At 35.4% G+C, this 15,021-nt stretch overlaps 1 protein-coding gene across 1 annotated transcript in view; it reads left to right on the forward strand.

The window, feature by feature from the left end:
- Nucleotides 1–15,021, forward strand: part of LOC108967750 (allatostatin-A receptor) — a 38,512-nt gene that overhangs the window by 5,735 nt on the left and 17,756 nt on the right. Inside the window, exons 2-3 of the mRNA XM_018931360.1 lie at nt 9,272–9,550; nt 12,362–12,520. Coding sequence (XP_018786905.1) covers nt 9,272–9,550; nt 12,362–12,520 — 438 coding nt within the window. The remainder of the gene's footprint in view (nt 1–9,271; nt 9,551–12,361; nt 12,521–15,021) is intronic.

Genomic DNA, 15,021 nt, shown 5'->3' on the forward strand with positions numbered 1-15,021 from the left:
CATCATTGAAATTCATGGAAATGGAAATGAACATCTCCAAAACATCGATTTATCGCATTTTGACCGAACATTTGGGCTTACGAAAGGTGTGTGCACGGTTTGTTCCGCACAAATTGACTTACGACCAAACATTGCTCAGAATCCAACATTCGAAGGACGATTATTTGATTATTAACTATTAACCACCCCYYGTATTCACCTGATATGGCACCGTGTGACTCCTTCCTTTTTGGMAAAATGCATTTGCCCGTGAAAGGAAAGTGTAATGCAGACGCAGAGGCCATTAAAAAGGCTCCCACCGGAACACTGGCKCCTATACCAAACCACAAGCTAAAACACTCGTTCGACATGCTTGTGGACAGTGCAAAAAGCTGTATTGCAGCAGAAGTAGACTATTTGGAATAAAACAAACTGATTTTGCCGAAAAAAACATTTTTTTTTTTAAGTCCGTTTTTCTTTGCAACACACCTTGTATATAAATAAGAAAATTTCTAAAATATCAAAACTAAATTATTTAATTTACTGAACTATGAGCTMTTACAACTTTAAAAATATTATTTCCGTCACTCACGTAGACGGCATAATAAAACATTTCCTAATCACCAGTTCTTTCATTATGCTCCTAAAACCAAAATAAACAACTCACAAAAATACCATATTCCAAAAGCATATTCAATTTGCTCGTACTAATCCTACCATTACGGTATGCCACGCTAAGTCATAAAATAACTCATACACAAAATTAATTTGAAATAAGTGGCGATGGTGGAATTGCCTGGCTGCCAACCAGACGAACTCTTAGTGCCAATTAAAATCGGGTAATTGATGAATTATACTGAATATATTATATATAGAAAGTATGTATATTTCGTTGTCKGCGTGAAAAAAATTGTTATTAAATTTGACTAAATAAATATGATTTCCTCCATATATACAGTTAATATGAATAGTATGACGACATAGTTACCCAAATATGTGCTTTTTTATGAGCACATTATCATTTGTGCCTCACACACAACGCGAGATAAGAGAGATAAACATTTGTTTTGTTATTTGGATTTCCTGAATGAATGAGACCAAAAAAATAAAGAAATAAAAGCTGTGTTATAATTGGACTGCTGGCTTATCGCTCGTGAGTCGAATCAGCAAACAGAAGATATATATATTGTTAATTATCTGTGGAATTGAAATCAGCGCGCATCGCGAACCGATTACAACAAGTAATAAGCAGTTTTAGGGATATATGCTCGAGTATGGCGTTATCTGAAAACGATTTGTGGCGACAATTCGATAGTCAACTGATAAGCAGCAATTGCTACAATTGCTACAATGTACTTACTTTGTTGGAAGGTAAAATTCAAATAAATATTTGCTTATTGCAACACCCACGATGTGGAGAGGAGCGTTATTTGACAAGCGCATCGATAAATTTTGATATGTTAGAGAGGGTCGATTTTTTTTTTTTTCTTTTTTTTAATCGCTCATTTTGAACAAGCTGCCTGAGGGACTCTGTACGAAAAAAAAAGTGGATGGCCCAAGCCTTTAATAAGTTTAATGGCATATCTCCTAAACCACTAAACACTACAACAATCAAGTTCGCATAGCGCAAATATTGTAAGATAAATAGGCATATTTGTGCTTAGAATGAACCAATTCGGGTAAAAACTTGYCATAGATCCCATAGACTCTAACAAATYCTATGTACCTGAASKTACTTCCCTGGCTTTAATTATTGCAAGTTACAATAATATGAAGTGTTCGGTYATACCCGAAATTAGCTCTYYMTTACTTGTTCCATCCTAAACATTTCGAGTCCAAAATCAGTTATACCAGTTTAGCTTCTCTCSTGGATACAGATATAGAAGATTATTCCTAAAATACCAAACCGACAGGTCAAACATCGGTTTGTGTGAGAAAATAAAACTGTACTCTTCCAATTTTTTTCTATTTTCCCTATGTTTAAACCTTAYCTGCACTTCCATGAGTATTTCATGACTAAATTTAGCCAAATCGGTACAGCCGTGCACCGGTTTTAGCTAGATTGACGAACAGCAACATGTGAACTGAAATGCCGCGGCCTGGCTTATAGAGTTCGCTACTAGATTTTCGCTATGATTTTTGATTAGACCTAACCTTCAAAATGCGCTGTCGGATCATTAGTTTGTGAATTATATCATTTTGAGCGAAGCAATTTTTGTTATTATGAGAAATTGGTTAAACAAGAATTTTGTCTTTTGATAAAATATTGCTTTATGTAGAGGAAGAAATACGGTTGAAACAAAGACTTGACCTGATGACGTTTTTCTGGTCACTGCCACAGGCAAATCAGTCATCAAGAATTGGTATGCTCAGTTTAGACATGGTGAAATGAGTACCGAAAACGTTGAACGCAGTACGCAAAGATATCAAATGAATATGTATATGATATCTTTTACGAATATTTATGTATGAAAAAGCTSTCTGCAAAGTAGGTCCCGTGCGAGCTCACTTTATTCGGAGCAATGTTTGAAGGTKCTCATCTATATGTGACAATGGGTGAAACATGGCTCTATCAATTCTCTCCGAAGCCCAATCGAGAGTCATCCGATTCATAAGACAAATCATGGAACAACTAGGGTATAGAAAAGTTGCACAGTCGCTATATGCAGTGTATCGCTCTTGAGGAGTAATATGTTGTATACAAAAAAAAAAAAAATTATCTTTTACTATGGCTGCCCCGGACTTTTCAATTGACCTTAATTTTTAATATATACAGTTTGAATTTTGTAGAATCATATGAGTATATTAAATATTATAAGAACTCTGCATGTAACAGCTTCAAAGTCCGTACAATAAATTATATAAATTTGCTCCGTCAGATAAAACTATTATGGAAAAAACTACACATATTAAAAATGAGATAATGGGACGATAGATACAATTAATATGATATTCTAAAATATTTGTATACCATGAACAGGGTATATTAAGTTTGTAACACCCAGAAGGAGGGTTGGACATTCTATAAAGTATATATATATAAATTATCAGTATGTCGAGCTGTCCGTCTGTCTGTACATATACGAACTATAATCTCCGAAAAAATTTTCAAATCGGATTACTATAGCATATAGCTTCCATACAAACTGAACACATAATTACTAACAGAAATGCACCTGTGAAGAGTATTTAGCTTCGGTGCAACTGAAGTTAACGTTTTTTCTTGTTGATTCTAGAAATGGACATGCTAACTGAAGAAAGGTACATGAACTGTTGCCGCTTTCTCAAATGCCTTTATTTTGTTATCAATATTATACAATTATACTTATCTTAACAATTTCCTTGAATGAACCAACTAAAGACAATCCAGACAAATTGAACGATCAATATTTAGTTTTTGTAAAGAATTTGTGGTATTTTTGAAAGATATTATAACATCAGTATAAACGAAGTTAACGATTCCTCCTCAAYTAGCAATTTCCACATATGACAACATCCATTTAGAAAATAACTGATTAAACAAAGAATCAGCTATGATTTCGCTACTAAGATATCTGGTGGATCAACTAACGGTTGGCGAAGTTACCATGTCTTCTTCTTGCTAGCCCCATAAATAATAAAAGGAGTACACAAAAAGCCAAAAAGCAATTGAAAATCCAAGAAGTTGCTCACAGGCTCCAGCTCGCTGAAGTAATGCCAGAGCGGCTTATCTGCTTCATCCAATATTCTTCGGACAGCTGTGTCGGCAATATTGCCTTATACTCTTCACTTATACTGCGACTATAACAGGTCACAAATATAGTAAAAAGAATACGCTCTCTGCCATAATATAAAAATTTTTTTTGCTCAAGCGTTACGTTACGTTGAATAAGCAATGAGGTCAACTAAAGCCATTGAATTTAGGGACATCGTAATTTGATAAATTTTTAGACCAAAAATGTCCTTTAAAAACACATTGACTTAACACAACAAATTTGTTTCTAATAATAACACTGATATCAGATATCAAATAAATAGTATTTATTTGACCTACTTACGAATCGACAAATTTGTCTGACACATTTGATTTCTGAAATGATGATATGCCATGAATATGACTATATGTACATACATATTTGTGTGCGTATTTCCGTTTTTTTTTTTCATCGATAATATTTTTCCAAAACTAATAGAGGCAGAAAAATATAATATAAATAATATTGACAACTTCTCTCACTCGAAAGCACTCGTATTCATATTTATATTTATGACTTGTATGGAAAGGGCGCTGTGTACAATAAACCTAACAATTAACTAGGCACATACATACATACATATATGTCATACATATTTTTATTTGTAATATATATACACATACATATTTACATGCGTGTGCTTATTCGCAATTAATTTTTCTATCTCATGCGAGTAGTTTTGGAGAAGTATCTGTGTGCCGTCACTCTGACGTAAAAGTGTGTTTGATAAAGTGCCAAATCTGCGCAACACTATTTCGTCGAATAATTGAAATGCATCAACTGCAGACGTTTATTGCCAAGAATTTCCAAAAATAATCAAGTTAAGATGCATAAGTTTACATATTTACACATTTGGATGTGGATATAAATCTAGAAGATGTATGTGTGCATGTAAATTGTTGACTGCATGCACCATAAAATTGTAATTGTAATTTGCGTATAGGCATACCCAGTAGGAAAAACGCACTTAAGTCATTTGTAGTYCTCTCAATTTTTATACACAAACTTTTCTCTTGCTTACTCTTTAGTTTACCCAGAACTTTTGCCAGTTAATTGAAGCTTCTCTGCCTCTAAGTTGAAAAATTTGCCTGGCAAGTCCACAGCTTTCCTACAGGGTGCCTACAACMAAAAATTGTATTTACAAGAACTCACATAAACGCTTTTATATATACATATATATTTGTGTGTTTGTCGGCGTATGTGAGCGAAGGTGTTTTGTATGGCCCATAAAGATTTGTTTGTAAACATTTTACATTATACGCCTAAATATTTGCTCATCCATAAAGTAAGTGTATATTTAGAGGAACAAGAAGAAGAAAAAATTAAGAAAAACTTGTTTGCATTTTAGATAAAAAATACTCGTGGAAATTCTTCAGAATGCAAGCAAAGCACGCAATTTAATCATTTTCGTTTCAGCTCTAGCATTTTGTGTTACAATTTTCGAAATATCTGCTGAATTATTAAGTGAACTTCAATCGTCGATAAATACGAAATTAATTTCAAATTCGATGTTAAAAATCAAAAATTCATAGAGTTTTATCGTTGCACAAGTTTAATTATTGTGACGAAGATATTGGAAATTTATCGATATTTCAAAAAATATTTATCGATATATGTAAGCATATCGATTACCGATATAAATTAATTTTTTATATATATCGATATCATTGGTCGGTATCATTATATCCAAAAATAATAGGTAAGGTAAAGTTAATCTGTTCATAGACCAGTTTTGATTCTTTGCGWTACCAGATGTAGTTCAGTTACTACGTCCCACCGGTTTTGCTGTGCAGTTCTCAGCGCAGAGGTCTATAGGTGGCAGCTTTAGTACCAGTTAAAGAGCCGCCTTTGAAGTTRTTCTTAAAGTTCCCGTTATGTACAGCGCAGCGAGCCTCTGAACCCTTTCCATTGGCTTCCGGCAGGTTCCGACTTGTGAACATAAGCAGATCTGTTTTCTTCGGGTTCAACCTCAGACCTGCTTTCAATGCCCAATTATGGACTGTCTTGAGAGTGGTGGTCATAGTACTGCTAATGGTCTGAAGACACCTACCCTTTATTAAGATGACAATACCTTCCGCATATACCACTATCATAGGCGCTTTGCCGTCTAAGTTCCTTAGCAGTTTATTCATCACTAATGTCCATGGAAGCACAGTATCTCTACAGACGTTTCGTCATTCTAGCGTCTTGCTCCTCTAGAGGTCAAAAGCCTTCTGATCCAGCATTGTATAGCAGGATGAGCACCTATTGACTGGATACTTTTCAGAATAACTCCGTAAAGGCGTTATTGAACGCTTCAGAAATGAACAACAATGCTCCAAGAGCGTATTCCTTATATTCAAGAGCCCTTTCGATATTAAATGCCAGTGCATGGAGAGCAGTCTCTATCGATCTGCCCTTCGTACATGCGAGTAAATGGTGATCCATTACTTTTTTAAAGTAAAAACATAGAAACTTCAAATTGAATGAGACATTTTTATTATCATTCGAGTRAACATCTTTTGGCATTTATTTTTTAAATATTATCTCTTTCACATGTTAGCCGCGGTTACGTCTCAGACGCTTTATCCGTTGGGTCCAATTTTCGATGACTCTTTCGAGAGTTTCGACTAGTAATATTTGGATATTTTGCTCCAATGCCCGAAACGAAACGAGATTGTTCCCATAAACTTTAGACATATCTCTACACCATTTAGGTGGTCAATCGATAGGTTCAAAACGTAAAATTGTCTGCAAAGTGTTTTCTCAATAAATTCCTTTATTGATGCGATGTATGGGAAGCCGCCTTGTCGAAACCAAATGTCGCCGAGATCACGAGCATCAATTTCWGCCATCAAATAGTCGAATAGATCGACGTTGCATAATTTTTGAAGAAATCCGGGACACAAAGCATTGAGTTTTCTTTATGAAATGGCAGCTCTTGAATCTCTTCCGGTTATTCTTCGTCTCAAATKCGGTAAGTTTGCTTGTTTACATATCCATTGAGCCAAAAATGAGCATCATTGCCAAACAGAATTTGGCCCGAAAATTCGGATCTTAATGGAACATTTCAAGAGCGATTAGAGCGAGGCGTTGCTGCTTTGAAARTTCGCGGCGCTTCTGTTTTTTCACAAGCTGTATTTTGTACGCTTTCAATTTAAGATCTCTACGTAAAATGCGCCAAATCGTTCCATTTCTCAGTCTAAGTTGTTGCGAAMGGCGCCGAACCGACTCTTCACGGTYTTCGTGTACACTCTCAGTTATRTATTCTTCACTGCGCGCTGGACGTGRTCTACTYGGTCCAAAAYTAYCCAACAATAGTGCCTGGGTCGCAAGTTGGGTGATTGTGTTGCGAATAGTTTACCGATTATGTTGACCATAAGTAGAGTGAARCGCGCGAAACACATTCTTTAAAGAACGTGAATTTCCGTAATAAAGTTGAACGATTTGTAAACATTGTTCAGACGTAAGTCTCTCCATGATGAAATGCCAAAGAATACTGAAGAAAAATAACAAAAATATTCAACAAGACAGCTTGACACGACTCACGCGTGTTCTGTCAAAAAAAACAAAAAAAAAGGTTATTGAAAAAAATAACTGATCGGAACTGTGCCAAGATTGACTATTTATATTATGCCTCGTATTTTTATTTAAAAATTTTCCAAAATGTTTTTAAATGTTGTTCGTAATCTAATTGTAAAAATAATTAAAGAACAACTGAATTCTATTATTGGGTTGCTAACATATTTATTGCCCACCCACGCACACATAGCTACTTTTATACATGCATACATASATAAATATGTGTGAAATTGTAAGCTGAAGGTAAAAATGCTAAATATTCGAAAATAATATATATCGAAAAAAGCAAAGCTAATTCGAAGAAAAATCTAATTTAACTAAAATCAAACAAGCTGTTTACATTTTCTGTTTTTACTTGTTTTCGCTTTGCAGCTGAATTAATGAAAACGATGATAAAAAAAAAATTAAAATTTATGTCAGAAAAATTTTCCAAAATTTTTGAAAGCCTTTTTATGGCATTATGATCATTCTGTTATGAAGTGTGAATGAAAATTTTGGAATAAAATTTAAAAAATGCCATAAAAAATATAATTTAATAAACAAAAATTCAAAATTTTCCAAATGCATTTTTTTAAATATTGGAAATATTATAATTAAAGAAAATCACAAAAATCAATAAAACAACAATTTACAACTTTAAATATAATCATAATAGAGCAGCAACTCATGCGAAAGTCTGTATCACATATTCAAATATATTTTATTATTTACTTCAAGCGTTTGTCATTTATGTGCATTATTTAAGTCAACTCCGCGGCAATATTTCAGCGGCCAACACTGAATAACTCATTAAATCATATTAATTTCAAATTTCGACACATAATCAGTGGCCATAATATTAATTTTGCTGCGCCACAGCTTTGTTTACTACAAATATTYCCCTGCTTGCGTGTGCGTAGGAAACGCGTGTGTTGCCATGGCGTATGAGTAATTTATTTAAATGTTGGGCAAAATTCAATGCGCCAACGCGATTTCAAATGCTTATACCGAAATTGTGGTTTTATTTATATTATTTTAATAATATGCAAGTATGTATGTATTTAATGTGTTTATTTAAATGCATTTGGTAGGGTGTGCAGGTAGGGGTGGAGAGAAGCAGGAATCGATATTTTTGAACTACAACAGGAAACTGCAATTTGATACATCCTCTCCACTAATTTTTTTTTTTTTTTTTTTTTTTTTTTTTTTTTTTTTTTTTTTTTTTTTTTTTTTTTTTTTTTTTTTTTTTTTTTTTTTTGTTAGTTTTCACACGATTAATATGAAACAAGAAAAAACGTTAACTTCGGTTGCACCAAACCTCAATACCCTTCACAGGTGTTAGTAACTATGTGTTCAGTTTGTATGGAAGCTATATGCTATAATGATCCGTTCTGAACAATTTTTTTGAAGATTACATATATTGTTAMTTTAAGCTGTAATCCATGSCAAATTTCGTGCYGATACGACGWCAAATGCGAAACTTTTCCATACAAGCCCTTGATTCCGATCGTGCGGCTTGTATGGCAGCTAYRTGCTATAGTGAGCCGATCTGAACAATTTCTTCGGCGATAACATTATTGTCKCATAAAATAATCTRTACCAAATTTCGTGAAGATATCTTGTCAAATGTAAAAGTTTTTCATGCAAGAACTTGATYCCGATCATTCAGTTGGTATAGCAGATAAATGATATAGTGGTCCGATATCGGCAGTTTCGACAAATGAGCAGCTTCTTGAAGAGAAAATGATGTCTGCAAAATTTTAAGGTGATATCTTAAAAACTGAGGGACTAGTTCATATATGTACAGACAGACAGACAGACGGACATGGCTAAATCGACTCAGCTCGACATACTAATCATTTATATACTATATGTGTACTTTGTAGGGTCTCCGACACTTCCTTCTGGGTGTTACAAACTTCGTGACAAACTTAATATACCCCGTTCAGGGTATAAAAAAAATATATATAAATGTTTTAAGCATATTTTTGATTTCTTTATAATTTCTTCTCCGACAGAAACTGGAACCGTTTCCAAATGTCACCTATGCATTTTGTACATTCTACGAGGATAATTTGATCATCAGCCAAACCAGCTATCAGCTGATATTCTTCGCCTGTTCGTATCTGCTGCCGCTCATGGCAATTAGTGGCCTCTATGTGCGGATGATTATGCGTCTGTGGCATCAGGGGAGCGGCGTACAGATGTCTGTGAAATCGCAACGTGGCCGCAAGCGTGTCACACGTCTCGTTGTGGTCGTTGTTGTGGCATTCGCATCGCTATGGCTGCCAGTACAGGTGAGTACCGTTAATGCTACGCCGCGAGCATATTTTATACGCTTGTGTGCAAATTTGCACTAATTTACAATAAAAGTAAAACTAAATGTTTTTAATTATGGTTGTGTCATGTATTTTGCATGACTCACTTCATTTTTGGTTTCGCAAAAGCTTTTGGGGAGCTTCGGTTTGTTCAAAATTTAATGTTACTTTTAGCGAATAGTAAAATATTTGGTATATTCTTTTGTGTTTGCAAGAATAACTAAGCGCAGTATTTACCATTCCAATTGAGTCAGATCTAAGATTGGAGTAAAATTGACATTTGAACTCATATTTCCGTCAACSATAGAAACCAATAAATCTGAAAAGCACAGAAAATGAAATCAGACGTTGAAAAAATAGAAGTAAATATTAAAAAAGAAATTTTGAAATTTTTAGAAAAAAAAAAAAAATTTAAACCGATGACCTCTCGTAAAGAGGATGGCGCATAACTCCTTACAGGATCATCTAAAGTGAAAAGTTACGTATTTTAGTTAAAACCTTAGCTGAGAACCTGGACGAAGGGAAAATACTGAGAAATGCATTTCTGGCAGACATTTAAAAAAAAATTTAATTTCAGTGAAAATTTCACGACATTGTTTTTTTTTCAAATAGTTGTAATCGCAAAAAATTCTTCGCCCAAGTCTTTAAGAATTATATCTAGTTGGTTTGGTTGAGTATCTCTCGAGAAATCTTGCCAGCCGACTTGAAAACACAGTTTCGAGAAAAACGCGCTCAAAGACGGCGCACTTAGCCTAGCTAGCCWCGAGCGCACAGTTATCAAAGCTGTATCTCCGAAACTATTACTCAAATCAACTTGAAAATTTAGAGCAATACATATTTTAGGGGTATTAAAGAATTTAATAAGACAATAAAAAACTCGATTTTTTTAAAACCGTAAACCCATGTAATTCCTTAATTACCGTTAGCTTGGCTCAGCGCTGATCTTTTTGACTGTTTTCACCTGAGATTTTCATACGAAACCTACTTTTCGTCACCAGTAACCAACCGCTTGTGAAAAGGATCGATTTTGGTACGATTCAGCAGCGATTCGCAGATTGAAATTTGTTCCTTGAATACTTCACTTTTTAAAATGTTACCAAGTAGCCTTTTTGCGCCATGTTTAGTTTCTTTGCAATCCAAACAAGGCTTACACGACAGTCGTCTTCCAAATTGTTCTGTTTTTTGGAAAGCGTGAGTACAGGAACGGACTCGACGATACCGAAACCACGCTTGGCTTGCATTTTTGCCATTATSGAAAAATAATTTTTTTTTCAACTGCTAATGTCCATCATTGATGCGTAATAAACTTAATACCAGCACTACCTAGCGACTTAAATAATATATTTTAACATTATCAAAATATATTTTCAGCATAAATCAAGGTATGACCAAAAAATTGTAAGACAATCTTAATTTATTCTTCAAAATCTGTGCCCTCCTCCTCTAAGTAATACCCTTCCATTGTCTCACAACTCTCAACATAACCTTGATTTTTGACCTGCTTTCAAATAGATTTCCGGCTTCGGCTGCCCTTGCTACGATATTCGGCAAGAAGATCGTCTGTTTCCGAGCCGCAAGCATGACGTCCTGCTAGTCGGAAAATATTGTTTCACAGAAGATAACGCAATGCGGATTTTCGGAAAAATTTACGTGTTTCCACTTTTCTTCGATCCAATTGATCTCTGAAAATGGGTTTCACTGATCCCTTCGATATTACTACGATGCCAGTAAGATCTCGGACTGTTAATGATCGATATTCAAGCGCCAATTCGTTGATTTTATTGACATGTTGCTCATCAGTTGATGATTATGACCGTTCTCGACCCCATTTGACCAATTCGAACCAATCAAAAATACTTGCTCTCTACAATTATTACCGAAAGACTTTTCCAACATTCTCAACGTTTCGGCTAGTTTGATTAGGTTTGTTGAATAATTTCACTTACCATAAAAATCGTCGCATGTGTACTTCAGAAATTTAAACGTATGCTAAACACTAATGAATGTTTTGATGTGACATTTGGCACAGTTATCACTGAGTCATACCACTTTAAAAAAAACAAAACAAAAAAAAAAAACATTTCCACGAATGAGTTTTCGCGCGAAATTTTAATTAATGAATGTTTTTTTTTTTTGACGATTGACATCAATCAAAGCCATAATATATTTGTATTATATTATATATGTATTCATCGATATACATATAAAGTGTTATTCGGAAATCACCTTATTGGGTATATTGGTCTTAAAAGAAGTATTGAACCGATTTTATTATTTCAGCTACATACTTTATTAATGGCCGAAAAAAATGTTCACTGGCATCAATAAAATATTATATCTAACACATTAGCCCTCATTTTCGCTTCAAAATCAGCCGTATGTACACACATAATTTATAAATCTGCACTCATAGAAACTGTGTGTAAATACGAGCATATTTCAATTAATCAGCGCACTGATTCTGGTATATATGACTAACTTCCTGTAAAGAAAAAATTAAATATTTATATGCATTTAAAAACAATATACTATATCAGCTCATATATAAATATATAGTACACAACTATAAGCATAGTCGGCTGATTGCTGGCCTACCAATTCATTAAATGTCCTTTATTTCATTATAATTCCCCATTAATCCACTTTTAAATGCGTCCGCCTATTTACACTGCACTCCAATTTAAATCTTTTTCACTCGCCTCCGCACACACTTATTCACTCGGCTCGCCTTTACTGGTCGCTCATTATCATTGTACGCTTTTATCTCTCATTTCATGTATCCGCAATCAGCTGATTTTGCTGCTGAAAACGCTCGGCATCTATCATTCGAACACGAAATTCAAACTTCTGCTGCAAGTCATCGCCCAAACGTTGGCCTACATGAGCTCCTGCATCAATCCGTTGTTGTATGCCTTCCTCTCCGACAACTTCCGCAAAGCTTTCTATAAGGTGAGTACCATCATTTGCTGCCGTACTTGATATATTTATTATTTATTTATTCATAAATATTAATTGAATTAATTATAAGCAGAGTTGCATTTGTGCTGGCGTAAATATTGTCAGTATTATTAAAATCCGAACTGCCGGCGATTTATGTCAATAAATATTCGTAAACAAATGTAGCTATTTGCATAACAAAGCGATTACTCACCATTATTCGCCGTCGGTTCGGCTTTATTATTATCAACGCCACTTTTCACAAGTACTTTTGTGGCAATACTTTTGCGACTCTTCTTCACTAGGTCAGCATTTCATTTTGTTGAATTGATTGTAGCCACGAGGCTGTTGCTATTCCTATTGTTGTTTGCTGTTATCGCCCTGTTTATTTCACTTGTGGCTTTGGATAAATAAAGCGAAGAGCTGTTCAGATTAAGGTCAGCAAGCTTATGCGTAGACCAGTTTTGAATCTTTGCGATACCAAATAGAATGCAGTTACCGGTCCATGAGTAGTCATTCTTTAGGATTCCTTCAGTGTTTCATATCGTAGGGTCCCCAGACACTTACAGCGTCGTCTTGCTAATGCGGTACAARTGCACAAGAGATGCTTCATTGTGTSCCTGCTGCTTTGCTCTAGAYATTTYCTGCAGWCGTSAGTTGTMTYGCAGRCGTWGACTTTCTGCAATATGTTTTAGTAGAAAACAGTAATTTTTACATAATTTCTTATATAGATTTAGTACTCTACCAACTTTGTAACTTCTCTCCATTCTAAGATCTTGTGAAATTTTGGCCTTAACTTTTTCCAAGTGGAAGCGAGCATCTCTCCAAAATCGTTTACTACAAATACAACAGTTTTCTTTTCTTTATATACCCATTAACGCGAAGCAGCAATGCTTACGACCAGTCGGCTCATGATTTTAGGMCATTGGAGCCAGGCGAGACGTCACTACGGGCAAGGTACCATACTCGACGTTGTTAATGGCCCCTAAACAAGCTGGCATTGCAACTGAGGAAAGGGACCCAAAAGGAACTCAACAAATTGTTTTCATTCTCCTAAGCAGGTAGCCAAGCGGTAAATAAAGCCATCCGTGGTGCCAAGACTTACTCTTATTGCGTTAAGTTATGCAAGCAGGCAAAAGCCAGACATTTAGTAGGTGCATAAATCGGTTAATATCATCTGGGTACCCTGTCTTATAAGAATAGAAGGAATAAAATGCAGAAGAGCCGGCCCGTCCGGAAGCAGTTGGTGACACAATTTCCCAACGCTGACCCAGGGCAATCAGCTCCTTCAAGGGTCGTTGGAAGCAAGAGACCCTAGAGGTCCGCTTCAGATCTTGGATGCCAAGCGCGTATCACAAAGCGGTTACTTTGGGGTAGTTTTTAAKGTGCGAACAGACCAAACAACTGCTATTTCTAGGCCAAAGAAAACTTAGTAGCATTGTAGAGGTTATTAGAGAGTACCCACTAGATCACGCCTTTATAAAATGGGGAAAAGTGGATTCGGTATCTTCGTAACTTCGGCCGAATGATAAGGAACATAATCCATGGCTTCYAATACTCAAATTTAAGAGACAATGGACAGCTGGGTGGAAAAGAATCAGGTATTTCACCAAATCCACAGAGTTTCTGAAAAGGCTTTTATTGGTTACCAGCTGGGCGAATAATGGTCTAAGTGAGACCACCTAAGGTACGGTACACATGCGAATCCCTTGTCAAACAACCAACCAAACTGAGAATAAGCATCTTCTTTGCGGTGTGCGAGGCTCTCTAGTAAACCTGCCTCACAAAACAGGGGTTTGGATAAAAATTTACACGATTTTKGAGTGTTGTTCAACTTTTAGTCTCTACTTAGTAAAGGGTGGTTTTTTAGAATATCACGGTGCGCAATAATGTTTTAAAAATGAGCCGTGAGTAGCTCAAATAGATTTCAGCCGAAAAATTTCCATCACTTTTTGTGGTATCCATTGATCATGGAGGCCATGCCACAGACCCAAGATGTGAGATATTGTTCTCATAAAAAGTTTCCTCCAATAAATTAGTCATTGGCTGTATGTTATGTAGCGGCACTTTGTTATAACATCAACATCGTCCAAATTCAGGCACTAAAAAGTCGTTCTCTATAACGTCCTCCATCGACTGTGACATTATAACCGAATACTTCTTTGAAKAAATATGAGCCAGTGATTTCATAAGCCCATAGAACACACCAATAGCGACTTTTTGAGCAAGTAACGGCGTCGCAATATTGGTTTCAATCAAAAATGAACTTCATCGCTGTAAAAAATCATTCCGATAAGATCGAGTTTGGTTGCCATCTCGTTTTGGGGCTATTCACCGAACTTTCGACACACTTGATAATTCTTCGGCGTCATTTCTTCATTTCGCATCATTAATAGACCGATTCTGTAACCTTCTGTAAAAGACAACCCTATTTCAGTCTGCAATACAGTCATCGCACTCGCGACTAGGCTCTAATGTCACTGTTGACAGTCATAACTTAGAAGTGGTAGATA

The sequence above is a fragment of the Bactrocera latifrons genome, unplaced genomic scaffold, assembly GCF_001853355.1.
Source record: "Bactrocera latifrons isolate USDA-ARS-PBARC rearing strain unplaced genomic scaffold, ASM185335v1 scaffold_198, whole genome shotgun sequence".
NCBI lineage: Eukaryota > Metazoa > Arthropoda > Insecta > Diptera > Tephritidae > Bactrocera > Bactrocera latifrons.